Consider the following 27,401-nt stretch of genomic DNA (forward strand, 5'->3'; position numbering starts at 1 on the left):
AGTCCTGGCAAGATCACTGGAGTCGAAGGCAGCAGAGAATCGATGTTGGGTGGAATCTCTTCTGTTTGCCCTTCCAGAGTTCTTTAGGACCTGTGCCTCGCAAGGCTGACCTATGTGCAATCACCCATAGACATTTTCATCCTTGGTTTCTGTTTGGGTATGGCCAGCAGGAGACACTGGCTGCAGGCCACAGAGAAGGAGAGTGAGGATATTCCTCTGACTTCCTCCTGGTCCCTGCAGTTTGGCTGTATCCCTGTACCAAGGCCACAGCTCTTATTGGACAGCCCTCTAGTTTCTGGTTGCTACTCCCTCTGTTCAGCCCAGGTAACAGCATTGTTATTACTCAGCCCCAAGCAATTGCACCATCCCTTGTTGCTCTGTCTAAACCCTGCCCATACCTTTCTATATACTCCCTTTGTTAAGCTTGCCTCACTTATCCAGTGTGCTCTCTGCTTTCTTATGAAACTCTGACGTGGAAGATGGGGAGGGAAAGGTAAGGTAGGAGAAGAAAAGCTACATCTTGAGTTTTTCTTAGAATCACAAAAACATGGGTTTGAAGCCCAGTTAGCTACCAAGGTATTTAACTTTTCTAGTACTTTCCTTGACTTACCATAGGGATAATATTTACCTGGTAGAGTTGGGAAGGTGAGATAAAATGTGTGAAAGCAATAGAACAGTGCCAGATGCTCAGCATAGAAATTCTATCATTACTACATTGGAGTGTACTCCATGTGAGTGCAATTAATACCGAAGGGCAAACAAAATAGGATGATGCTTCAGGGAAATTATTTCCCTTGTCAGACATTTTTATTTAGCTTTGCCCGAGGCTTGCCTTCTCACTGATCCTTGTGAGTGTAAGCTGGGTTGGTGCTGGTGGAGTTTTGTGTATCTGACAGGAGACAGACTGAGACAAGAATGAAACTCAGGAGACCTTGTCTGTGTTAAGTCCAGTTAAATACCAAAAATCTGAGAAGGAGCAAACTGGTGAGCAGTTGAGCGCACAGGGCATACCTTCTCTTTCCCTATTTCCCCACTAAGTCTGATATATTCCTCCATCCCATGGGTCAGCGGCTGGGCAACGGTCATTTGCTCCCCCTCGGTTTTAGATAATGTATATGTCTTTAGCAGCTCTTAGGAGAAACAACACATTGTAAGAGTTACTCAAACTGAAAGGCAAATGGTCTAGAAAGGAGGGGCTGCAGCCATCGTGGCAGGTAAGGCAGGGAGAAAGAAAGTCATCAAGTCACAGTTTGAGCCCAGTAATCACCCCAGACATCTATCTGGCATCTTTCTCTCTCTCCAAATACACTGCTTCTTAATCCCTCAGCATGAGGCTGCTGGAAGGAGACAGAGACTCCAAGAAGAGCAAGAGTGTCCCTGAAGCCACATGGGGCTCAGCATGAAACAGGAAGCATATGGAAATAGCCTCCATTTAGCTCTATCTCAAAAGTCTGTTGGATACTTTGTGGGAGGCTGATAACAGGCACTGGGAGTAGGGTGGGTGTGGATAGCATAGGAGAAAAATCTAGATCCCTAAACCTCTTCTCTCTGAATGTGGGAGCTCTGGCTCAGTTTCTCAAATCTGTGCGTAAGGAGGCTTCCCAGGTGGTGCCGGTGGTAAACCACACTCCTGCCAATGCAGGAGATGCAAGAGATGCAGGTTCAATCCCTGGGTTGGGAAGATCCCCTGGAGGAGGGCATGGCAAGCTACTCCTGTATTCTTGCCTGAAGAAACCCCATGGACAGAGGAGCCTGGTGGGCTATGGTCCATAGGGTTGCAAAGAGTTGGACATGACTGAAGCGACTCACACACACACACACACACACACACACACACACACACACACACATAAAGACATGCATACGTGCATAACGTGGTAGTGAGTTGCTGGAATTTCAGCAATGTTCCCATAACTGGAGGGGCTCGGCCTGCAGCTGACAGAATGAATGACTGGGGGCCCAATTCCAGAAAACAAGACCGTGTCCCACACTCACCCTTCCCACCTGCCACTCCACCACCTCCTGACCAGGCACCTCCTAGGCAGCCCAGAGAAATGAAGCGCAGCACAGCTGAAGGGGAAGGACAAAATGACATTTTATTACACATAACAGCACAAATGGGACAAGAGTCAAATCCTCTCATTTATAAGTACTCAACCAAAACAACTTTTTCTCGGTCCTGTATGAGAAATGGCATCTCACGTGGTGAAAAGTTGGGGTCCAGGTTATGGCACAATGCCTAGTAAATGTCACTGTGTCTCAGGAAAGAAATGTCAGAGGGCGAAGTCATTTGAGCAGCTTCTTCTGGGAGTAGGGAGGTCATCTTGGGTCCATCAGAAAAGTCAGGAATCTCTCAGGCCCACAAGGCAATGACAGCCATAAACGCAAAACCAGCAGCTACACAGCTCCACTTAGCCAGAGGGGCTTCAGGACTTGCAAGTTCCCGGGGCAGAATTTCCAGGAAGGTGACATACAGGAATGTACCAGCTGCCATGCCTTCTAACAGAGCCTGTGCCAAACCTTGCCCAGCTTTAGAGTCTCCCTGAGGCACGGCCAGCCCTATGGCTAGGCCCAGGGGGGACATGAGAGCTAAAGACAGAATGGAGAGCACGGCCCAACGTGATTCAGTGCCTACCTGCACCAGCCGCAGTCCTACGCCAAACACCACGATCCCCTTGTGAGCCAGGACAGCAAGACAGAGCTGCACAGTCGATGCGACTGTGAGCTGCAGCCCCACAGCTAGACCTTCAAACACGGAGTGAAAGGAGAGTGAGAGCAAGAGGATGAGGGCTCGAAAGGGACCCTGTGAGGGTGAGGGTAGAAGTCCGTGGCTGTGAGGTTCAAGCTCATGAGCTGTACCCAGTTCCTGCTCCTGCACTTTGGGTGTTTCAGCAGTCCCAGGACAGCACTGCAATGCCAGCGACTCCAAAAGGAAGACAAGGAAGAAGCCCAGAGAGATGACGAGCTCTCCGTAGGGATACTCCATCTGGTGGGAACAGAAAGCTGTTGTGAGATGGCAAAGTGTGCTGCGCTTGTGCTCAGTCATACCTAACTGTTTGCGATCCTCTGGACCATAGCCCGCCAGGTTCCATGGGATTTTCCAGGCAAAGATACCGTAGTGGGCTGCCATTTCCTTCTCCAGGGGTTCTTCCCCACCCAGGGATCGAACTCGAGTCTCCTGTGTTGATGGTGGTTTCTTTACTGCTGAGCTCTGGGGGAAGTAAGGAAGGGAAGAAATTGCACAGGATTGGGACTGGGCTGACGGAGAAGGCAATGGCACCCCACTCCAGTGCTCTTGCCTGGAAAATCTCATGGATGGAGGAGCCTGGAAGGCTGCAGTCCATGGGGTCACAAAGAGTCGGACACGACTGAGCGACTTCCCTTTCACTTTTCACTTTCATGCATTGGAGAAGGAAATGGCAACCCACTCCCGTGTTCTTGCCTGGAGAATCCCAGGGATGGGGGAGCCTGGTGGGCTGCCGTCTATGGGGTCGCACAGAGTCGGACACAATTGAAGTGACTTAGCAGCAGTAGCAGCAGCAGGGACTGGGCTGAAGAGAATGGGAAGTGTGGTAACAGAACATAAAAAGGGGAACGAAGCCAAGAGGAGACATGGACGTTTGACCACAAGAAAACCTGAGGAAATAAGGGAAAGAAAATCAATAGGGTTAGAAATATGGGGAAATGATATGAAGCATATCAAAGGGTCCAGAGAAAGAATGGAAGGTTAAACAAGAATTCTCTCTGGGTTTCATAAGCCCGGAAGGATTGAGTGGCTCCACCTTTCCTTGCCAACAACAATGTCAGAGCTGAGGGGCAGGAGGAATTCTTAGAATTCCATACATAAATCCTCAAGGTCTGGGCATGAAAGCAATCTCTGGTTCTCCTTACTGTCCAGGTAAGGGATGGTGGGAGACACTTACATAAGCTGAATCAGCATCATCATCAGAATGCCCCTCACTCTTTGTCCTGTTCTAGGGAGAAAAAAGCGCAAATTAGATGAGGGAAAGCAGCTCAGCGTCCTGTTCTGTGCTGTTGGCTCTACCACTTTCCTTCAAGGCCAGTCTGACCTGTTTCCATCACTCCACACAAGAGCCATCATTTTCCTCGTCATTCCTTCTGTCCTTGACCTTGTCACTTTCCCCCCTTTCTTCTCCTCATTCTGTTCATCATTCTGGCCTCATGGCCTTGGAGGTCTGATGCTCACCTGTATCATCAAGTTCTGGATCTCTGACTTAATCCCCTCCAAGGCTTCAGCAGTCATATGCATGAACCCCGCTCCCAGGAAAACACCAGCAGATGTGCAGCCCAGGAAACTGAGGATCCGGCGGTGACAACCTAATGAAAAGCAGGAGTTACAATCCAGTTGGCAAAGAGGAGATAAGAAGAAGGTGACTAAGGAGCCACGGGCAGCACTCAATGTCCCAAGACTGGGGATGGTGAGAGAATCAGAGCAAGATATCAGGACAGGGTGACAAGGCTGAAGTCAGACTTAGGTTATGGGGACAAAGATGTGATAGGGCTATACCTGTGGCTGTAGCAGTCTGGAACCACTTGAAGTAGATGGGAATAAGGCCACACACCAGAGTGAGCACCAGCAGGGCAAATAGGCAGCCAATTTTTGCTCCTAGTAGTGGTTCCATCCTTGTGGTACAGGGTTAGTAGAGGCCTCAGAAAGACAAGTGGAGTTATATATAGTCTTTGGAGCAGGAGGGGTGTCTCAGGTGGTCAGAGATGGCGTGCTCACTCTCCTGAGTTTCAGGAGGCTATCAGGAATCCTCTTTCTGGTCTATGTTGCCTCTTCTTGTGTAGCCTTACATAGGAAGCTTGCCCAGCCCGTTTCTCACTCTTCCCTTACATGCAGGCCCCTCCCCTGGCTGACGCCTTCCTGAATTTAGAAACCAGAAACTCCAGACTCTCTGCCAGGCATGGCCTGGTGCAGTGTCTTCTCCTCTTCAATGCTGTGACTAATCTTGGGGCTGTCGAGTCAGTTCTGACCTGGGGCCATTCTAATCCAGAGTGTCTATAGTAGCTCTCCCTAGCTGTTTTGTCCTGGGGACAATCTGATCTTGCCTCACTCAGGACATTTGATCTAAGCCTTTCATACCCTGTCTACTCCGCCTCAAGTCCTTTAGGTTGCTCTGTTGATACCCGAACTGCATCCTTTCAAAGGGGATTTGGGGCCACTTGGGATAAGAAGGGGAGAAGGAAATGGCACTCCACTCCAGTACTCTTGCCTGGAAAATCCCATGGACAGAGGAGCCTGGTAGGCTGCAGTCCATGGGGTCGCTGAGAGTCAGACACGACTGAGCGACTTCACTTTCACTTTTTCCTTTCATGCATTGGGGAAGGAAATGGCAACCCACTCCAGCGTTCTTGCCTGGAGAATCCCAGGGACGGGGGAGCCTGGTGGGCTGCTGTCTACGGGGTTGCACAGAGTCGGACACGACTGAAGCGACTTAGCAGCAGCAGGAATAAGGTGGGGCTGGCGAGTAGAGCTGCCACCACTCTGTGACAACTAGTAGAGGAGGGGGACTCCCCTATCCTGTCACTCCAGAGAAATAGCTCCAGGCATGGAAATGTCTAGAAGGAAGTTGAGATTTCTAGTATTATAATAGTGATACTGTTACAACTTTGACTATGCCTGTTTCCTGATATAAATTATAGAAAAGGGACTGAGAGGTTTTTTTTTTAATTTTTTTATTTTTTGGGGGGACTGAGAGTTTTAAGATGAAGAAAGTTGCTCTAGTTCTGAAACAGCAAGGCATAGGGGAAAACAGAAACGAACCAAGTATACTGAAGGCTCCTGCTTGGACATGTGAAGATGGAGATGGAATATTGAGGCCTGAGGGGAACCAACTCTTGAGGCAAATGTATATGAGGTTAACTCAGAGGGAGTTGAGAAAGTTGAAAGGGAAGAAGGCAGGAAAAAAATAGAAGCCAAGCAGCTGTTGATTACCCTGTTCAGGTGGCCTGTGTAACAATCCTGAGACCTGTTGAGCCAGTTCTCAGGAAGCTGGGGGTGACTTTCCCTGTCCCCTCATTATCTGGTGGAAGCAGCAGGATTCTTCCAGGAGAGGATGAGCTGGAGACTTGCGTGGGGACCACTGAAAATCTGAGGATTCTCTTCATTATAGGATAGGCCATGACAACAGACCTCTATACCTTTTAAGAAATCACCAGATTCATTTCCATTCTTTGAAACCTTTTTATTCTTATTAAAGCTTCAAGTGAACACAGATATATAGGGGTACTGTTGCTGAAACTCGTCTCTATTAACCAGAGTGAACAGAAACATAAAGACAGAGTTTTGGGTGAAGTATAAAAGAGTAGTTTTTTTATTGTGCCAGGCAAAGGAGGCCACTGAAGGTTAATGTCCTACAGACTGTGCCCTCCCTCGAAAGAGAATAGCAAGGGGTCTTATAGTTTGAGGGTGGAAACCGGGACCATAGATAAGGATCAGGGTAGATCAAGCTTGCATTCTTCACTTCTGGAAATTTTCAAAATTGTCAAAGCTGGTGTTAGGTGGTCCTTGAGATGATCACACCAGGGATGACCTTCTTTCTGGAATGAATGATGCTCACGAGGGAAGAGAGTTTTAGGGAGTATTTTCTTGGAGAAGTAAACACCAGGTGCACAGTACAATTCTAGCTAGAAGGCAATCACTTGAGAAGTGCAATTAAGAAAGAAAAGCAGCTGTGAGAGTGTTGCGGTCTTTTACAGACTAGGACCTGGGGACTGGAGTTGACGAAAAGAAAGAGAGAAAGAGAAAGAGCAATATCCCTCGGGCTACGTGGAAAACCAATAAAGCCCATAAACAGGACTTGTACCACTCACGAAGGCACAGGGCATCCTCTCAAGGAGGTCTTGAAAGCTTGGGTGAGAAAGTGAGCTCAGTAGGTTTCCACGCTCTGAAGAAGTAGCCGGAGATAGAAAGAAGGATGTGGGGGACCCAAGTCTCTAGTGGAACAAGGGTATTTTATTAGCATGCTTATATATCTTCAGTAAAATGATTACTCAGCTGTTAAAAAGAATGAAATTCTACCAGTTGCAACTAAATGGATAGTCTAATAAGTACAAGGTCGCTGAAGAGAGTCAGTGAAGGGAGTCACTTGAAGGGAATCCAAGCAGGTGCTCTTTCTCATGATCTCAGTCCTGAGAACTGCATGCAGCTCTACTCATTCCTGTATCCCAGGAACTGATAAGGAACAGAGAGTCCTTGAGACACAGCACACAAAGGAAGAAAATACAACATATTGGATCCCTTAAAGTTGACCGTCCCCTGACAATTCCCCCTTTTTTTTCATAATTGGAGGCAACTGTAGATACTTTTGTGAAAAAGGCCCTGACCAAACGAGTTTGTTTAGTTTGAACAATTTTAGTTGAAAGGCATCTGTATACTACAAATATAACCATCAGGATAATTATCAGAGTCATAGCTCTAGATCCAATAGTATGTATAACGCTTTGAAATCATCCTCGAGGGTCTAGCCCAGATAATTAATCAGCTAGCTGTTCAGCTAAGATTTCCAGATTTTTGGAAGAGGGTAGACTCTTAGAGAAAGTTTCAAAGATTTCTTTTTGTAATAATTGTACATTTAAGAAAGCATTATCATGTAAGTCTTGCAAATGAAATTTGATTTGTTCCCATTGTAGGCACTATAGTTGAATGGAATGGGGGTAATACAAAATTGAGTAGAATTCCAGTTACATTTTAGTATAGCTCATTTTTGCAAATTTATTAATTGATCTCCAACCTATTGGATGGCTATTTTTATTTCTTGTATTTCATCTTGAATTTCCTCATTTATCTGAGTCTGAGTGGTCCACATAGTACGAGCATCTTTGGTCCAATTTTGAATAAAGCTGTGTGTTTGAACTGAGGTTTGTAAAGCAATGCCTGAGACAGTGGCAGTAGTGCAAATGGCTATTAATCCCTAAATGCCAAGAATTAACCATCTAGTGACTTGTTTAGATCGTCAAAGTGATTTAGTAAGTAGCTGGGAGGCAAATCCTGCTATGGGACCCTCTTCCCAGGGTCACTGGAGATCTATTGGCAACCATGGATGAAGAATCAAAAGGGATTCATTTTTCAAAGAGACAGAGGAATTAAAACAAGTATACAATTTGCAATCTATAGAAGTCACAGAACGTAAAGTCTTATTAAACTGCAAGTTCCCTATAGCTATAACAAAAGGAAGGGGAACACAAGCTTATATGAAATATGAATGATTATAACGAAGGGAATATTTATGATGCCTATGACTGGTCCGCATAAAATATCCATTCCAAGTTCCAAGTTCTTTGGTGCTTGTGGCAAGTTTCCAGATGTCCCATTGTTCAGGCCCAATCCGTTTATTGAGGATGATTCGAGGTTGAGGGGTGCCATTCCACCGTCAAGCCAGCCAAGAAGTCCTTTGTTAATACTATGAAGTCAATCAGAGTATTAGTAACCTTTTATGCTACTTGAGTGGTATAATCATATACAGTGCTGTTAATATCATCTGAGCAGTTAGACAACTACATACCATGGGGTCCTCAGTAATCAATGCTGTAATTGGCCACAAACATTAATTTTCCTGATTTAGCCTGACATTTGTCCCAATGAACAGGAGTATGTTTAAAGTATTTATATGTAAACTCTTTGCATAATGATTTTTGTCCTTTTCCGAGAGTTTCAGTAGTGTTGACATGGTTCTCATAGAAAGAAAGGGCAGTAAACAGTCCAAGCAATGTCCAAAAGTTCTTCTTTGGAGGCAGAACGAAAGCCCATGTTTGTCGGCTAACGTTAATGCATAATTCTGTTGGACCCATGCATATAGGAAGGACTTCATACCCTAGAGAAATATTAATTAGTCTTCCTTTTTTCTCAGGATGAGAGGGCCCCTCCAAGCTCCAAGGAGGAGGCATATGTACTGAGTCATTGGTGGATACGATTGGTCCTTTATCTGTCCATTTTATAACCTGCAGTAAAGGGGGCTTGGGTATATAGGCCCAGTAAGTATGATTAATTAATTCAGCCTGAGCAGGGGAAGCAAAAGCAAGCAAAGCAAGCTTAGCAACAAAAATATTTTCTGGATTCTGAGGCATTTCCTGTTGATAAACCAGATTTTCAGCTTGATTAGTAAGGGTTTTTATTTGTCCCCAAGTAGGGAGATCATCGGAGATGGCGATGGCACCCCACTCCAGTACTCTTGCCTGGAAAATCCCATGGACAGAGGAGCCTGGTAGGCTGCAGTCCATGGGGTCGCTAAGAGTCGGACATGACTGAGCGACTTCACTTTCACGCAGTGGAGAAGGAAATGGCAACCCACTCCAGTGTTCTTGCCTGGAGAATCCCAGGGACGGGGGAGCCTCGTGGGCTGCCATCTATGGGGTCACACAGAGTCGGACACGACTGAAGTGACTTAGCAGCAGGGAGATCATGAGGTCGATGATGTCGAGGGCGGTGCTTCTTGGAGAGTTTTAGAGCCGCCATGGCCTGTACTGGAATTTCTTCCTCCTGGAGGTTTTGTCTTTTTGTCTTTATTTTGAACACCGGAGGCTCCCTTGGGGTGGATTTTCCAAAGAGGAAGCCAATTGAGTTTGTTGGATCCATCTGGAGAAATACAAGCATACCCCTTTCCCTGTAAGATTAATTTCCCAGTAAGATTAATTTCCCAGATTTCCATTGTTTAGTCAGCCCATCTTGATACCAAATAGGCAAAGAAAGAGAGGTATCCTGTAATCCTTCAAAATGTTTTTCTGCTCTTGTTAAGATATCTCCCTGTGGTAAGTTTAAAAAATTTACTAGAGCTAATCAATGAATATAGTAAAGTTGCAGGATATAAAATCAACACACAGAAATCCCTTGCATTCCTATACACTAATAATGAGAAAATAGAGAAATTAAGGAAACAATTCCATTCACCATTGCAATGAAAAGAATAAAATACTTAGGAATATATCTGCCTAAAGAAACTAAAGACCTATATATAGAAAACTGTAAAACATTGGTGAAAGAAATCAAAGAGAACACTAATAGATGGAGAAATATACCATGTTCATGGATTGGAAGAATCAATATACTGTAAATGAGTATACTACCCAAAGCATCTATAGATTCAGTGCAATCCCTATCGAGCTACCAATGGTATTTTTCACAGAGCTAGAACAAATAATTTCACAATTTGTATGGGAATACAAAAAACCTCGAATAGCCAAAGCAACTGGAACTGGAGGAATCAACCTGCCTGACTTCAGGCTCTACTACAAAGCCACAGTCATCAAGACAGTATGGTACTGGCACAAAGACAGACACATAGATCAATGGAACAAAATAGAAAGCCCAGAAATGAATCCATGCACCTATGGACACCTTATCTTTGACAAAGGAGGCAAGAATATACAATGGAGAAAAGACAATCTCTTTAACAAGTGGTGCTGGGAAAACTGGTCAACCACTTGTAAAAGAATGAAACTAGAACATTCTCTAACACCACACACAAAAATAACTCAAAATGGATTAAAGATCTGAACGTAAGACCAGAAACTATAAAACTCTTAGAGGAGAACATAGGGAAACACTCTCTGACATAAATCACAGCAGGATCCTCTATGACCCACCTCCAGAATATTGGAAATAAAAGCAAAAATAAACAAATGGTACCTAATTAAAATTAAAAGCTCCTGCACGACAAAGGAAACTATAAGCAAGGTGAAAAGACAGCCTTCAGAATGGGACAAAATAATAGCAAATGAAGCAACTGACAAACAACTAATCTCAAAAATATACAAGCAACTTATGCAGCTCAATTCCAGAAAAATAAATGACCCAGTCAAAAAATGGGCCAAAGAACTAAACAGACATTTCTCCAAAGAAGACATACGGATGGCTAACAAACACATGAAAAGATGCTCAACATCACTCATTATTAGAGAAATGCAAATCAAAACCACAATGAGGTACCATTTCAAGCCAGTCAGAATGGCTGCTATCCAAAAGTCTACAAGCAATAAATGCTGGAGAGGGTGTGGAGAAAAGGGAACCCTCTTACACTGTTGGTGGGGATGCAAACCAGCACAGCCACTGTGGAGAACAGTGTGGAGATTCCTTAAAAAACTGGAAATAGAACTGCCTTATGACCCAGCAATCCCACTGCTGGGCATACACACTGAGGAAACCAGAATGGAAAGAGACACATGTACCCTAATGTTCATCGCAGCACTGTTTATAATAGCCAGGACATGGAAACAACCTAGATGTCCATCAGCAGATGAATGGATAAGAAAGCTGTGGTACATATACACAATGGAGTATTACTCAGCCATTAAAAAGAATTCATTTGAATCAGTTCTAATGAGGTGGATGAAACTGGAGCCTATTATACAGAGTGAAGTAAGCCAGAAAGAAAAACACCAATACAGTATACTAACGCATATATATGGAATTTAGAAAGATGGTAACAATAACCCTCTATGCAAGACAGCAAGAGACACAGATATATAGAACAGTCTTTTGGACTCTGTGGGAGAGGGAGAGGGTGGGATGATTTGGGAGAATGGCATTGAAACATGTATAATATCATATAAGAAATGAATCGCCAGTCCAGGTTCAATGCAGGATACAGGATGCTTGGGTCTGGTGCACTGGGATGACCCAGAGGGATGGTATAGGGAGGAGGGATCAGGATGGGGAACACGTGTATACCCGTGGCAGATTCATGTTGATGTATGGCAAAACCAATACAATATTGTAAAGTAATTAGCCTCCAATTAAAATAAATTTAAATTAAAAAAATAAAAATCTCAAACAAATAAAGCTGTATTAACAATAGTTATAGGTTTAAATAGTATCTTACACTGAAATCTAGTAAAGTCTGCTTTGGATAAGGAATATAGACGTGTTCCTGTGTATTCCCCACTTTTAAATTTTTTTATTAGTAGTTTCAGTGTGTGATGTACTCGTTCAACTATGCCTTGTGCTTGTGGATTATAAGGAATACCTGTAATGTGCTTAATAGAAAATGATTGTAAAAATTGTTTGATTTGCCTAGAAATATAGGCAGGGCCATTGTCTGTTTTTATAGAACTAAGAATTCCCATTACTGCAAAACAAGCTAATAGGTGAGTTATAACGTGCTGTGTAGCCTCACCTTGAAGAGGTGTGGCCTATATAAAAGAAGACTTTGTGTTGATATAGACATGTAGGAAAGAAGATGGAGAAAGTTCAGGGCAATGAGTTACATCCATTTGCCATAATACATTGGGTTGTAATCCTCGAGGATTGTCACCCTGTGTAATGGGTCGAAGATGTAAGGGTTTACAAGTAGAGCAATTATTAATGATTTCTTTAGCTTGTTGGTATGGAATTTTCAAAAATTTGGTGCAAGGAGCCAGCGTTATTGTGTAATAGAGCATGTTGTTCCTCGGAAGTAGCAAAAGAAATGTTTATCAGCTTGTTGATTACCATGAGTCATAGGGCTGGGAAGGTAGGAATGTGTTTGAATACGTAAAATTATAAATGGGAGAAGTGCAGTTTCTAATAATAGATTGTAGTTTGAAAAAAAGTTGTTGAATAATAGGTTGATTGGAGTTTATAGTGGAGGTTTCTATATTTTTTAATACAAAAGCTGAATATAAGGAGTCAGAGACTATATTAATGGGGTAAGGATGTAGGTGAATAACTTGAATAAGAGCATATAATTCATTTTGTTGAGCAGAATGAAAGTACAAAAAATTTTATGTTCTTTGAGAGACCAGAATGAAGCTTTGGCGTTTTTAGTCCCATCTATATAGAAAATATCAGCTTGAGGTATACATTGCGAGCTGATAATGCAAGAGATAAATTCAGTATTTTTGAAGAAATTCCAGAGCTTGTTAGGATAATGAAATGAAAATTTGCCAGAATATTCCAGAAAAGCTCTTTGGAAATCGGTAGAAGTTTGTAATGCGTTCTCAAATTGAGATTTATTAATGGGTATTACAATTTTATGAGGATCAGAGCCAATTAGAGTTTTGGTTCTATTTCTTCCACTGATAATGATTAGAGCAATTAAATCAAGGTAGGGTGTGACTTTATTCCTCTAAAATGGGTATACATCCATTCTATTGGGTGTTCTTGTTGGGCAAAAAGTCCTGTGGGAGAATGGAGAGGGGAGTATAAATAATTCAAGAGGTAAATCAAGTCTAATGCAAGTAAGAAACTGTTTTCGCAACTTATTTTGCACCAGAGTTCCTCTCATGCCTCTTGAGAAAGTGAACAGTTCAGTTCAGTTCAGTCATTCAGTCGTGTCCGACTCTTTGCGACCCCATGAATTGCAGCACGCCAGGCCTCCCTGTCCATCACCATCTCCCGGAGTTCACTCAGACCCACATCCATCGAGTCCGTGATGCCATCCAGCCATCTCATCCTCTATCGGCCCTTCTCCTCCTGCCCCCAATCCCTCCCAGCATCACAGTCTTTTCCAATGAGTCAACTCTTCGCATGAGGTGGCCAAAGTACTGGAGTTTCAGCTTTAGCAACATTCCTTCCAAAGAAGGAATGATCTCCTTCAGAATGGACTGGTTGGATCTCCTTACAGTCCAAGGGACTCTCAAGAGTCTTCTCCAACACCACAGTTCAAAAGCATCAATTCTTCAGTGCTCAGCTTTCTTCACAGTCCAACTCTCACATCCATGCATGACCACAGGAAAAACCATAGCCTTGACTAGACGGACCTTTGTTGGCAAAGTAATGTCTCTGCTTTTGAATATGCTATCTAGGTTGGTCATAACTTTCCTTCCAAGGAGTAAGCGTCTTTTAATTTCATGGCTGCAGTCACCATCTGTAGTGATTTTGGAGCCCCCCAAAATAAAGTCTGACACTGTTTCCATTGTTTCCCCATCTATACAAGGGTTATTTAAATCAGGATCTCCTTTCAAAGTATTAAATAGATTAGTCAGTTGATAATTAGCAATGCCTAAAGGAGTAGATCAAGGCTGTTATTTAACTTCTATGCAGAGTACATCATGAGAAACGTTGGACTGGAAGAAGCACAAGCTGGAATCAAGATTGCCAGGAGAAATATCAATAACCTCAGATATGCAGATGACACCACCTTTATGGCAGAAAGTGAAGAGGAACTAAAGAGCCTTTTGATGAAAGTGAAAGAGGAGAGTGCAAAAGTTGGCTGAAAGCTCAACATTCAGAAAACTAAGATCATAGCATCTGGTCCCATCACTTCATGGCAAATACATGGGGAAACAGTGGAAAAGTGGCTGACTTTATTTTTTGGGGCTCCAAAATCACTGCAGATGGTGATTGCAGCCATGAAATTAAAAGACACTTACTCCTTGGAAGGAAAGTTATGACCAACCTAGATAGCATATTCAAAAGCAGAGACATTACTTTGCCAACAAAGGTCCACCTTGTCAAGGTTATGGTTTTTCCTGTGGTCATGCATGGATGTGAGAGTTGGACTGTGAAGAAAGCTGAGCACTGAAGAATTGATGCTTTTGAACTGTGGTGTTGGAGAAGACTCTTGAGAGTCCCTTGGACTGCAAGGAGATCCAACCAGTCCATTCTGAAGATCAGCCATGGGATTTCTTTGGAAGGAATGTTGCTAAAGCTGAAACTCCAGTACTTTGGCCACCTCATGCGAAGAGTTGACTCATTGGAAAAGACTGTGATGCTGGGAGGGATTGGGGACAGGAGGAAAAGGGGACGACAGAAGATGAGATGGCTGGATGATATCACCGACTTGATGGACGTGGGTTTGGGTGAACTCCGGGAGTTGGTGATGGACAGGGAGGCCTGGTGTGCTGCAATTCATGGGGTCACAGAGTCAGACACGACTGAGCGTCTGAACTGAACTGAAAGAGGGTCTAATCTAATTTATATCACCTAAAAGTTTTTGAAAATCATTCAAGGTTGAGAATTTATCAGTGTGAATCTGTTTTAGTTGGGGAGTAATATGTTGTCTATTAATAACATTATCGTAAGTAATGGTAACGTGTAGAGGTTGGAATTTTTTCAGGGGCAATGATTAATCCAGAGTCTTTCAGGCATTGTTGAGCAGTATCAAACATGTGTTGAGTTTCCAAAACAGATGGAGCTGAAAACAATACATCATCCATATAATGAGTAACAAGAAAGTTAGGAAATTGTCTTCTTATAGGTTCAGGGCTTTGGCTACATAGTATTGGCACATGGTGGGAGAATTCATCATCCATTGAGGCAATACAGTCCACTGATATCGTTTATGAGGCCTGGTGTGATTAGGATAAGGAAGAGAAAGTAAATCTCTCTTGGTCTAGAGGGCGTAAAGGGATACTAAAAAAGCAATCCTGTAAATCTGTAATAATAATATGCCAGTTTAGAGGAATAGTGGTAGATGATGGAATTCCTGGTTGTAATGCATCCACAGGTTTCATAGATGCATTAACTTTTCTAAGGTCTGTTAAGAGATGCCATTTGTTAGATTTCTTTCTTATAACAAAAATGGGAGAGTTCCAAGGGGAATAAGACTCCTTGATATGTTTTAATTTCAATCTGTCCAAATAGGCTCATCGTTCTTCCAAGTTATTTTAATAATTGCACTGTTTGTTAAATGAGCAGTGGCCCCTAGGAAAAATGTGGAATATATATTTGTGCTTGCCATTGCATAAGTAAATCTCTATTAAATTAAGGGCTACATCTATCACATAAGGTTGTAATGTTGCTGGTTGGCCTTCTGGTCCCTCACAAGGATAAATTTGAGTATTTTGATACAGACTTCTTGTTATTTTAGCTTGAGAAACTCCTATAATTTGGCAAGAAATTCTCTGTATAGGCCAAGATTTGGGCCATAAATGTTTGGAAATAACAGTAATATCGGATCTAGTATCAAGACCAGAAAATCTTTTGCCATTAATTTTGATATTTATATTTGGTCATACATATTCAGGTATTACTGATGTCCATAAGGATTGTTTTTGATCTGTATTGCCAAGTCCATCTGTCTGTATGCTGTTAGAGGTGTTAATAGAATTCTAAAGTAAAAGAAGTAGTTGGGCAATTTTGTCCCCCTTTTTGAATTGCCATAGTATCTGAGATGACATCATAATTTGAAATTCTCCCTTATAATCTAAATCAATTATTCCAGGGTGAACAGTAATTCTTTTAGAAGTCAAACTAGATTTGCCAAGTAAAAGGTCGAAGGTTTGTGGGGGTAGAAAGGGTATCTGCCTCATTAGTTTAAGTGGGACCTTATATATTTCTCAACTAGCTGCTGAGAATAGATGAAAAGAATACCTCAACATTGTAAGAGTTCTATTAGGCCCTTTCCCAAGACATATATCCTGAGATAACTTTGGCACAAGATTAGCCAGGGAGAACAGGTTCCAGACAAAGTCCCTGGGCAAGATATATTGTCGCTGTGTAATAAGGGGTACAAGTCTTGAGATATAGGTTCCTAGGAAAGATTTGTTATAATTAAAATCATTAACATAGGGCCTAGGAAAAGCATTTCCATGAGTAAGACATTGTGCTGTGTAATCATTAGCTCTGGACCTAAAGAAAGGTCAGTTCTCCAGCAAGATACATTGTTGCACAAGGCTTAAGGAAGGCATGAGTGGGAATGTTTGCTTCTTCCTTACAGAGTCCTGGATTGTTTGCCTAAGCTTTAACTCTTTCCTTTTGTCCTGCTTTTAGGAGAATATGGTTGCCAAGGAAAGGGGTGAAGAAAGTGTTCTGTAACTTCTTCCTGCTGGGAAGGGGTATAGACCCTAAAATTCTGAGGCAATATATTCTCCTTGTCCTCATATGGAGGGTCTCTGATCCAGGGGCCCCAAGGCACTGGAAACTGCAGGAGCATGAACAATCATTTGTAACTTAAATGCCTAAGCCACTTAGATACAAAGTTCATTATACAGTTACTGATATAAAAAGCAAACAGCAAGAATAAGATGACTACAGTTATAGTCAAGATAGTTTTCCATCAAGGAGGGCTTTGTATTTGAGCTTCTATAGAATCAAATTACCTTGTATCGGTTAACATTTCAAAAGTAATTTGGTTTTGGACAGTGCCAGCTTGAGCATTAGAATTGGCATCATCTTGGGCCATATCCTGAAATCACATTGTCCACTGAAAATATTCTCCTGGTTTAAGAAGAGCCCTTATCAAAAGCTGCCAATCAAGGAACAAAATTTCCAATAGAAGATGCCATAGCCTTTAAAAGTTCTTTAGTAAAAGGTTAATGAAGGCCGTACATAGTTACAGCCTTTTTCATTTGTTGCACGTGAGAAAAAATGCCTTCATATTGAGGTATTATTTGGCCCTGGGCATTATTAACATTTCTTAACACAGGAAAAGCAGAAAAACCACTGGCCTCAGAGACTCAAGACTGCAAAGTCAGCAACACAGAGAGCCTCTGTCGTGAAGGAGAATGAGTAGTTTTTTCTCATAAATACGAGTGTGTGCTAAAGGCTTATCATTATTATCCAAAAAAGCATTATCAGTTTTAGTGTCAAAGAGAGCCACATTATCAGCTTTAGTGTCAAAGAGAGCCTCAAAAAAGTCACTGTTGGTCATTTTGTCCTTAAATTGAAGGGACTTTCGGTTTTGTGCCTGTTGAGAGAGGAGGAGCACTTGGGGCCGCCAGAACAGGGCTAGTAGGAAAATTCTGCAATATTTTATGTTCTAATTGGGCCTTCTGAAAAGTTTCATCATCTAATTCATATTCATGTAACAAGTGTTCCGCCTGTTGTCGAATATCAGGAGGGCTAGAATTATCCTGAAATGGCAGAATCACAGCTTTAATGAGTCCATAGCGGCCAGAAATCTATTGGAATATTTTTTCCCCGTTTAGTGGCTTGTTCCAACATTCTCTTTGGCTCGGTGCCAAATTTCTAAATCAAAACTGCCTTCATCAGGGAACCAGGGATTATATTCAACCACTGTTTGAAGGCATGCCTCTATGCACTGACACAAAACCAAAAGTCTTTGAACCTTAAATGATGAAGTAAAGTAGAAAAATGGTGGGGCTTTCCAGACATTTGTCCCATAACTCCGCACTTACCGACCTCTGTAGGTCCCAGTCACTCCATCCAGTTTGCCAAGGGTGAATACCATGTCCATGTTTCAGGTGCCATTTGTTGCGGTCTTTTACAGACCAGGACCTGGGCACTGGAGTCGATGAAAAGAAAGAGAGAAAGAGAGGGAAAGGGCAATATCCCTTGGGCTACGTGGAAAACCAATAAAGCCCATACATAGGACTTGTACCACTAACAAAGGCACAGCGTGTCCTCTCAAGGAGGTCTTTAAAGCCCGGGTGAGAAAGTGAGTTCATTAGGTTTCCACGCTCTGAAGAAGTAGCTGGAGACAGAAAGAAGGATGCGGGGGACCCAAGTCTCTAGTGGAGCAAGGGTATTTTATTAGCATGCGTATAAGAAATGCATGCTTATATATCTTCAGTAAAATGATTACTCAGCCGTTAAAAAGAATGAAATTCCACCAGTTGCAACAAAATGGATAGTCTAACAAGTACAAGGTCACTGAAGGGAGTCACTGAAGGGGATCCAAGCAGGTGCTCTTTCCCATGATCTGAGACAGAGAAGTCCTGAGACAGAGAAGGCGATGGCACCCCACTCCAGTACTCTTGCCTGGAAAATCCCATGGATGGTGTAGCCTTGTAGGCTGCGGTCCACGGGGTCGTGAAGAGTCAGACATGACTGAGCAGCTTCACTTTCACTTTCATGCACTGGAGAAGGAAATGGCAATCCACTCCTGTGTTCTTGCCTGGAGAATCCCAGGGATGGGGGAGCCTGGTGGGCTGCTGTCTATGGGGTCACACAGAGTTGGACATGACTGAAGTGACTCAGCAGCAGCAGTCCTGAGAACTGCATGCAGCTCTACTTGTTCCTGTATCCCAGGAACTGATAAGGAACAGAGTCCTTGACAAATGGCACACAAAGGAAGAAAATGCAACATATTGGATCCCTTAAAGTTGAATGTCTCCTGACACGAGAGGATGGCCGAGTAAGCTCAAAGAATATGGTCTACTATAATGGAGAATATTTGAACTAGTTTTTTTTTTTTTTTGCCGTAACAGTAATAGCACTCCCATCCTGGACACCAGGTAGCTTCAGCTTCGGCCGTCAAGATAGAAGAAAACACTTGTCCCACATCCGTTGTCAACTCTCAGGCGCATCTTGAGCAGGAGATGGAGAAAGTTCTGATGGTGTGATCACAGGTAAAAGGTCTCCCCAGGAACTGACCCGGGCACAGCGATACAAATCCCTACAGAAAAGAGAGGGTCAATGTGGGCTGCAGGCTCTCGCTGCCTCCCTCTAACTCTGGTCACACCCTCCACACCTGCCATGTCTGCGGGCCGTGATCACAGCGTGCTGCATATGCCCATCTGGACAGCACAGGTGGCAATGCACGTGGCGTGGCCGTTTAAGAACAGGCTGAGTGATTCGGGGCCAGCGATTGGCCTCCTCTGGAGATCCTCGGGCAAGGATTACCAAGGAGAACTTTTCTTCTTTTGGCTTCTTGTTCTAAGACAAGGAGACAGAGATGGCTTGCGGGAAAAGATGAGGGAAAACAAATTTCTTCAAACCTCATTCCTGTGACTCTTCTCATATTCTATAAGTCATATATATTCAGACCCTAAAACCTCCAAGCATTCTCTGGAATTTCCCAAATCCTCCCATCTCTGAATCTTTTTTACTGTGCTTTCCCAGGCTATTTTCTCCCTACCACAGTATTCTCAGAGTACATACCCAGCTGAAGGGGATGGGATGGTAGGCCTGGGAAAAGCTACAGGCCAGGGGCTTAGAGGCTGTCAGCTGGGGACATGGAAGTTCATGCGGACACTGTGAACACAAAGACATGAGGTAAGACAAGAGAACCACAGATCATAAAACCTAGAAACTACGACTAATAGAGTCAAGAAGGGCTAGGGATAAAGGAGCACAGAGCAGATGAAAGGGCAAGCCAGGGGAATCACTGAGGAATCAAGAGTAGAGGATGGTGGCTAGCCCTCTTTTCCTGGCTAGCCCTGAGTTCAGATCTTTGCTTGCAGGGAAAGGCGGAAGTAATACTCACTGGGGCAAAGACAAAACCAGGTCGAGGGTCCAAAGGTGACTTTTCTTTTCTCTGAAATCAAGGGAAATGAAAAAAATTTTAGGCTGGGCTGAGGGGTCTATTCTAACTCAATCTCTGCACTCAATAAATTAAGGATTCCTCTAACATTCAATTCTGGTAATTATTAACTATGTTCTGAATTAAGCTGGCTGTTTCTCTAATACTCCAAACAAAGAACTTTCTCTTTGCAGCAAGAGAAAGGCAGAAACTTGGCACATAGTATGGTGCGCTCCCTTGTCAGTAACCTTCACGCTCAAAAAAATATCCCATTTCAAGACAATGAAATTTGCGATTATACACTGGTTCATACGGTCCTAAACAGATAAGGTTCTTAGTTCAGAAGTGCCCTGGATCAGGGGCTGGCAAAAACAAAATTTTTTTTAAAGGTCCAGAGACTAGGCAAAAATCTGTTTCCTACTGCTATCTGTATGATGAAAATAGCCACAGGCAACAGACCTATAGCCACAGACACATGGTTATAGATGCACAAATAAGCACTGCTCATATAAAAACAGGTATGGATCTGATCCATAGGCTGGAGTTTGCCAACTACTACCCTATATCATGACTTCATGTGCTTACTATCTCCAGAGTCATCCTTATTACTATATGCCAGTCCCTTCAGTTTGCAAGGGAGTGCCAAGAACTGGTGAGAATAAGTGGGGAAAGGAGGGTAAGGTGAAAGAAGGAAAAAGAACCTTACATTAAGGACCAGGTCCCTGGCGTCCATGAGAAGGGAGTGCCCAGCTTTTGTTCCATTCTCTACCAATACCTGATTACAAAAGGGAAAGTAAGAAGCCTTGAATTACATGAAAACATGAATGTCAGTAGCTCTGTAAGAGCATTCCCAAATAGAATAGGGATTCTAAACGAAACAGGTATTACATATATGATGCAGATGGAGACCTGAAAAGAGGGACAAAGGGATCTATGTAGGATGAAAATGGTTAAAAACGAAGACAAGCTCCAATGGGGACAAGGAAAGGCATGAAACAGACCCATGAAGCTGCTTAAAAACTTGAAGGGAAAAAGGGGCTTCCACTTACCAGAAAACGACCTGTCTTGCGCCATAAGGTTTGGACCACATCAGTGCGGTCGGCCTTACTGGGCAGTTCACTGAGAGAAAAGGCTGCTACCACCACATCGAATTGCACCTGGTGCACAAGATGAGGAAAACGACCGACCTTGACATCTCTGTCTTTTAAAGAGTACAACAAAGGTCTATCCCACTAAATTTCTTCTGCTTTCTTTTACTTTCTAACATTCAATGCTAAGTTGTAAAGCCAGGACCACAGTTTTCCATCTGCATACTCCACATTTGGCATACTTTAAACACTGCCACTTGCCTTGGGTGATACAGGTAGAAACTGTCTGAAAAAGACACCTGGAACACAAGGCATCCCAGATTCTGAACCACCTGTGGAGGAAAGTAGAGATGTGGCAAATATGACTGTAGGTATAAACTGAAGGGACAAAATGCTAGCTGAGGATGAGATGCAACAGAGTAGACAACTGAAAAAAAGGGCAGGGGGAATATTGGGTCATTTGTCCTGTTATTCTTACCCTACCCATCCATAGTCCAACAGAGGCCTCCAGCATCTTCAACAGGGTCATCGCATCAGACCCATCTTTAACTTTCCGGCCTCTCCTCTACTCCCCAGTAAAAGACCCTTTCTGGTACTCCTTTGCTTTGCAAATGCCTTCAACTTTGGAAAAGCCCTTCCTTACATTTTGTCCTCACCTTTCAGCAGCTTTTCTGCCAATTCCAACATGGCAGCTGAGCTGTCCACGCACATATACTCACGTAGGCTCTGACCCCAAGTACTATGAGCAGCCCTAAAGTGGCAAAAAATAAATCTTCAGTTCTTACGACAAAGTTATTCCTACAAGAGACCCCTCTGTCCCTAACCCAACCTTGAGGAAACAGAGCGCTATGTTAAAATAGTTGGAAAAACTAGCAATCTTATTTTCTTGTTTCATCTACAACTGTTAAGAAGACTCAAAAACTATATGAACACACACACAAAAATCTTGCTGACATGTAAATCCCTGTCCGAGATCAAATTCCTTTCCTTTTTTATCCTTCTAAATGTGGGTTTTTTCACTTGACATTTCTTTAAGTTCTGACCCTAATTTATATACCTTCTCATGCCTTGTCTAATCTGAGGGAAGAAACACATCAGTTCCAATTTTCCTCTTCTTCCTTTGGTTCTCCAGTGTCTTGATATTGACGTGGCATAAGCTAGCTCTAACTCTCTAGAGTTGGAACTGACAGAGACAGAGAAAGATACTCACCAGGTGACAGAGCCAGTACCCGAGCCAAAGTCCATCAAGGTTTGTGGCTGGAAGTCTGGAAGGCGAGCTTGGATCTGAAGAAATATTCAATACCCCACAGTGGGGAAGACAGACACTTATTTAGGGTCTTGGTAAACATGAATTAGGGGACCGCAACAGAGGAAATGAGCCGTGAATGTCAAGATTCAGTGTAAATGCCTTATAGAATAGAAAGCTCTTAGAACAGTGATTCTAAACCTTTTTTTGGGTCAAAAATTCCTTTCAGAGGATAAAGACAACCTCTCGAAAAAAATGCACATGTAATGTCCCAAGAATCTTGCCCCAGATTACTTTATGAAAAAGGGAACTGATAGTAAAGTTTCTGGTTGGAAGTTGAGGGAATTTCACCTCATGGAAAGCTCTGGAAACTGCTGCAAAGCCACCATCCAGTCTTGCTGCCATATACACCAGGCTCAGTCCCTCATTGTAGCTGCCAGAAAAATCAGACATACCACTGGGAATTAATCTCTATCCTGCAGCTACCCTCCAGACTTTTAGGAAATGAAATCTTTGCAAAGGGCTCTTCCAGCTCAACCCTTTCACTGATCAACACAGACAAGTCTTAGGGAGGCTTATAAACCAGATTGCCTTTTCACACACTAAATGGTGTAATTGTATTTCCCCAACTCTCCTTCTCAAAAGCCAAACTTTTCCTTCTTCTGCAGCCCTTCTAGTCTCCCTTACCTCAATTCTTGCCAATGATAGGTAGTTCTGCGCAAGGCACGCAGGACTTCTTCATGATGTTTCTCTGTCTGACATGAGTCTGGGGTAAGAACAAGCACTGCAAGTAAGGACCTAGGAAGAACAGGGCTCAGATACAATATCTGAATTTACTGCCTGCCATTCCCTACCAATTCCCACATGGAAAATGCTTAAGAGAGAAGCCAAACTAGAGGAGAGTTTCAGGTAAGAATAATAATGACCACCACCACCATAGTATATCAGATAATATATTGCCTCTAACAGCAATTCATTCAACTCAACCAACTCTATCTCACAGGTTTTGTTCTGTATCAAAAGCAAGTGTAATAAAAAGTTAAAGGATACGATAAAGACAGTACTTTGTAGATTTCTTCACTTCCCCCCAATTTAATAATGTGATGTCTCCAAAGTTCCTATAGGAAGGAAAGGGGCTTGAAAAACTTGTCTTACAATTGTGTTCACTTCAGTACTATTTTACCTACGGAGTGCCTACTACAAACCAGGTACTACAAGAAGTCAGGGAATACAAAATGAACAAAAGGCAGGCCTCTTAATAGGAAGGAACTCACAATCATGAAAACAACTTGACAAACTAATTTTCCTTTCCCTGTAGTACTGGAGAGGGACTTTATTTTATCTGAACAAAAACTTAAGACGGTCTTAATCCAGTGGACTTGGGCAAATAAAACAAATATCTAAATTTCTACAGTAGACTGAAGCACTCATTGATCTTTACTAAAGCCCTGAATTTAATAGGCAATCTCTGAAATTACTTTTCTTCTTTTAGAAAGGCAACATTATGAATAACTACTCTGATTAGAAAGTCAAATAAGAAATCGCAGTATCTATTTAAGAGGCTGCAGAATTATTACTAGCTCTTCATTTCCCTCTGCTCTTTCTATTTGGCTTACTCTTTATTTTTGAAAAGACCTACCTGCGTTTTCCAGGATTTTTTTCTCAAGAAGAACAGCCCGTCTTTGTAGCTCCTCTGGCTCTACAGGTAAATGCCGGCTCCAGAGATAATTGGTTAGGGCTTGCACCTGTTTCTCCACATTGGGCATCGAGCTCTCTATGGACCAAAGATGCAAAGAGGAATCACTTGTACGCAGGGTCCAATCTTCGCTTCTTGAGCTTCCATTTCCCATCTTTACTCACCTAGCAGCAGTAACTGCGCGGCTTCAGCCAATCCTTGCGGCAGCCGCACGCATGACAGCTGCAGGATGCCAGGGTGCCGGCGATGGGGCCTCTTCCCCAGGAAATCGGACTTGTTATCCACGTGGGATACGCCGGGCACGAGGGCAGCAAGCGCCTGCAGAAAAAGGAAAGCTAATAGGGGGCACAGAGGATGGCTGCGGGAGGCTAAAGGAGGAGCTGCCGAAAGCGCACCTCCTCGGAGAGGAGCTGTTCTTGAGGTCCAAAGCTTCTTTTGAAAGCAGGGAAAATAGGTACTCACTCGGAACTGGGGCGCTATTCCAAAGCTGAGGCGCCATCTGCCTATTGTCAGCAGATACCGCGACCCTCTAACGGTCGCCATGGCGCCAGCGGTGAACCGGAACCGGAAATTTAGGTGCAGTGTCTGTCACTCTCACTAGCTGCAGCGAACATCCTGCGCGAACATTGGCGCCGGGCAGTAACAGCCAATGCGGAGAGCGAGTGCTTGCTAGTAGCCAATAAACAATCGATCTGTAAATCGCCTTGGAGGCCGTTTGTGCACCTCAATTCCAGCGTAGCTAGCCGGAAGCTAGGTGACTTCCACCCTGCGTTGTGATTTGTCTCCGCCTCCAGAAATCGGAGGGGCGGGGTTAGGTAGGTATGGGCTGACCCTATGCTGGGTTCGCCAGAAACGCGTCACAGGACGGCGAAGGATTTGTGTTTGTATTAACTACCAGTGTTCTTTCTTTTACCTTCTGGAGAACACTGAAGTCTTAGAGTTTTTACCTCCTGTGTGAAATGGAGTAAAGTATAGTCGCTCAGTCGTGTCCGACTCTTTGCGACCCCATGGACTGTAGCCTACCAGGCTCCTCCCTCCATGGGATTCTCCAGGCAAGAGTACTGGAGTGGGTTGCCATTTCCTTCTCCAGGAGAGACTGCAGTAATGGGAAGATGACCAAGGGAAGCCAGATTTAGGCGACCAAATTGATGGAATAATAGATAATAGATTTAATGTTTCTTACTTGTTAGTTTCTCTTAATATTAAACCAGTACTTTTAAGCCAGGTAAATAGCTACCATGAGAACCTTATGTGACAGGTAGTGTGGCAAGCGCTGTTATATGGTACTACCTTATTTAGTCCCCATACTTCTAAAGGATAGATTTTGCACCCAAGGAAAGTGAAAGTTCAGGTGGCTAAATATTCCGCTTGAGATCCAAGAGCTTGTTAGGTGAGAACAAGTTCTAAACCTTGGCAATCTAAGTCTGATCTTCACCTTTAAACATATGCTCTGCTGGTAGTATTGGTACATAGAATGCAAGTTAGCAAGTGCCAATTTGTCAAGTGCTGATGACAAATTGGTACTTTCTATCTGGGGGCTTCCCTGGTAGCTCAGTTGGTAAAGAATCTGCGTGCAATGCAGGAGACCTGGGCTCGATTCCTGGGTTGGGAAGATAACTTGGAGAAGGGAATGGCAACCCACTCCAGTATTCTTGCCTGGAGAATCCCATGGACAGAGAAGCCTGGGAGGCTACTGTCCATGGGGTTGCAAGAGTCAGACACGACTTAGCAACTAAACCACCACCGCCATCTACATCTATGAGGATTAAATGATGACCTGCTGTAGCTGCTGACCTGTAGCATCCTCTGAAAGGATTTCAGGGTGGAGATCAGGAATGAGGCACTTTGTGCTCTGGGAAAAACTGCCAGAAAAGTCCATTTATTTTCAGGAGATTATTTTTATGAGCCCAATTTTTGCATTTTCTAGTATCTAGAAAAGCACCAGCATCTTTCATGGTGATGTGTGCTCTTCATGACTAGCAGTAACCTTCACATGACTAGCAGCAACCTTTTGCAAAAATTTGTGCTTGATTGCGTGTATTCCCCCACCTTCACCAAAATCACATATATACGGACCTTGCCTCGTGCCTCTTCAGAACAGTTTATCAGAGCTATCTGAAATGCTGTCTCCTGGCCTCTAAGTTCTCATTTTGCCCCCAAATAAAAGTTAATTCACAACTCATCACAGTCTGTGATGCAGGTCTGACCTCTGTGAAAGACGGAGGAAAAGAAAAAAGGTTGGATAGGCACAGTTCTAAAAAGGTTCAGCCAGGCTAATGGAGAGTCTTTGAGCTCAAGATGGCTATCAGAGAAGTTGTGCTTCCTGAGAAATAGGCCTGACTTAGTATCCAAGCTACACTCAGTCATTGTCTGAGAGCAGCCCATAAGAAGTATAGCAGATTCACAGGCTGGCAGTTGGGGTCATCAGTTAATTATGATTACCACAGCAGGAGATCTGAGTAGTGCATTTTCACACTTGCCCTAGAACCACACAGATCTGCTTTGACAGATAGGTTCAAGAGACGATTCCTTCAAGCTTTGTATGGGACTCCGTTTTTGAAGAGAAATTTAGAAGAAGGAGAGGGAAAATATAGTCACTGTTACTATGGTTGATTTCAGGGCTGCAGCTATCCTCTCCTTCCTTTACATTCATTCTCATTCTCCCTTCCCTCAGCTGTCATAGTGGCTTGTCTGGTATTAGGACCCAAACCCTCTATCCTAAATGGTCCAAACCCTTCATAATCATATCTTTCTCCAGCTGACATTGTAGTACATATAGACTCACAGTTACATGGGAATGCTGGGAAGCACCCAAGTAGATCACTTTGGTTCTTCATGAATTCTTCTCTGCTCTCATTGTGTAAAAAAGAGTCCTACCTCTTCCTTCTAATTAGTGTTGCTTAGCCCTGACAGCAGAGAAGGCAATGGCACCCCACTCCAGTACTCTTGCCTGGAAAATCCCATGGATGGAGGAGCCTGGTGGGCTGCAGTCCATGGGGTCGCTAAGAGTAGGACACGACTGAGCGACTTCACTTTCACTTTTCACTTTCACTTTTCACTTTCATGCATTGGAGAAGGAAATGGCAACCCACTCCAGTGTTCTTGCCTGGAGAATCCCAGGGACCGGGGAGCCTGGTGGGTTGCTGTCTATGGGGTCGCACAGAGTCGAATGAATCGACTTAGCAGCAGCAGCAGCAGCAGCCCTGACAGTACGGTAACTCCTCATCTTCTGCTCCCTAGGCCTAAGAAATCCAAAGTGTCATGGCAGCAGCTGTAGATTGTAGTTC

General features: G+C 43.4%; 2 protein-coding genes across 3 annotated transcripts; both read right to left on the bottom strand.

The window, feature by feature from the left end:
- Positions 1–2,078: 2,078 nt before the first annotated feature.
- SLC39A2 (solute carrier family 39 member 2) lies at positions 2,079–4,860 on the bottom strand. Of its 2 annotated transcripts, XM_069595958.2 has the most exons (5): positions 4,529–4,822; positions 4,208–4,338; positions 3,924–3,974; positions 3,443–3,636; positions 2,079–2,986 (listed from the first exon to the last, which is right to left on the bottom strand). In XM_069595958.2, exons 1-4 carry the CDS (start codon positions 4,641–4,643, stop codon positions 3,484–3,486), a joined length of 450 nt encoding a protein of 149 aa, XP_069452059.1. In that variant the 5' UTR covers positions 4,644–4,822; the 3' UTR covers positions 2,079–2,986; positions 3,443–3,483. The 2 variants fall into 2 exon arrangements, with proteins under 2 accessions (XP_069452059.1, XP_069452058.1); XM_069595957.2 differs by lacking the exon at positions 3,443–3,636 and having other exon boundaries at positions 4,529–4,860.
- A 13,490-nt stretch (positions 4,861–18,350) lies between these two features.
- Positions 18,351–24,916, bottom strand: METTL17 (methyltransferase like 17). The gene is made up of 14 exons (XM_069595956.1): positions 24,577–24,916; positions 24,279–24,432; positions 24,058–24,192; positions 23,106–23,184; positions 22,770–22,851; positions 22,383–22,456; positions 21,829–21,923; positions 21,434–21,504; positions 21,134–21,241; positions 20,791–20,859; positions 20,049–20,099; positions 19,724–19,816; positions 19,314–19,498; positions 18,351–19,238 (listed from the first exon to the last, which is right to left on the bottom strand). Exons 1-14 carry the CDS (start codon positions 24,655–24,657, stop codon positions 19,133–19,135), a joined length of 1,383 nt encoding a protein of 460 aa, XP_069452057.1. The 5' UTR covers positions 24,658–24,916; the 3' UTR covers positions 18,351–19,132.
- Positions 24,917–27,401: the final 2,485 nt, after the last annotated feature.

Source organism: Ovis canadensis, chromosome 7, assembly GCF_042477335.2.
Source record: "Ovis canadensis isolate MfBH-ARS-UI-01 breed Bighorn chromosome 7, ARS-UI_OviCan_v2, whole genome shotgun sequence".
Lineage (NCBI taxonomy): Eukaryota > Metazoa > Chordata > Mammalia > Artiodactyla > Bovidae > Ovis > Ovis canadensis.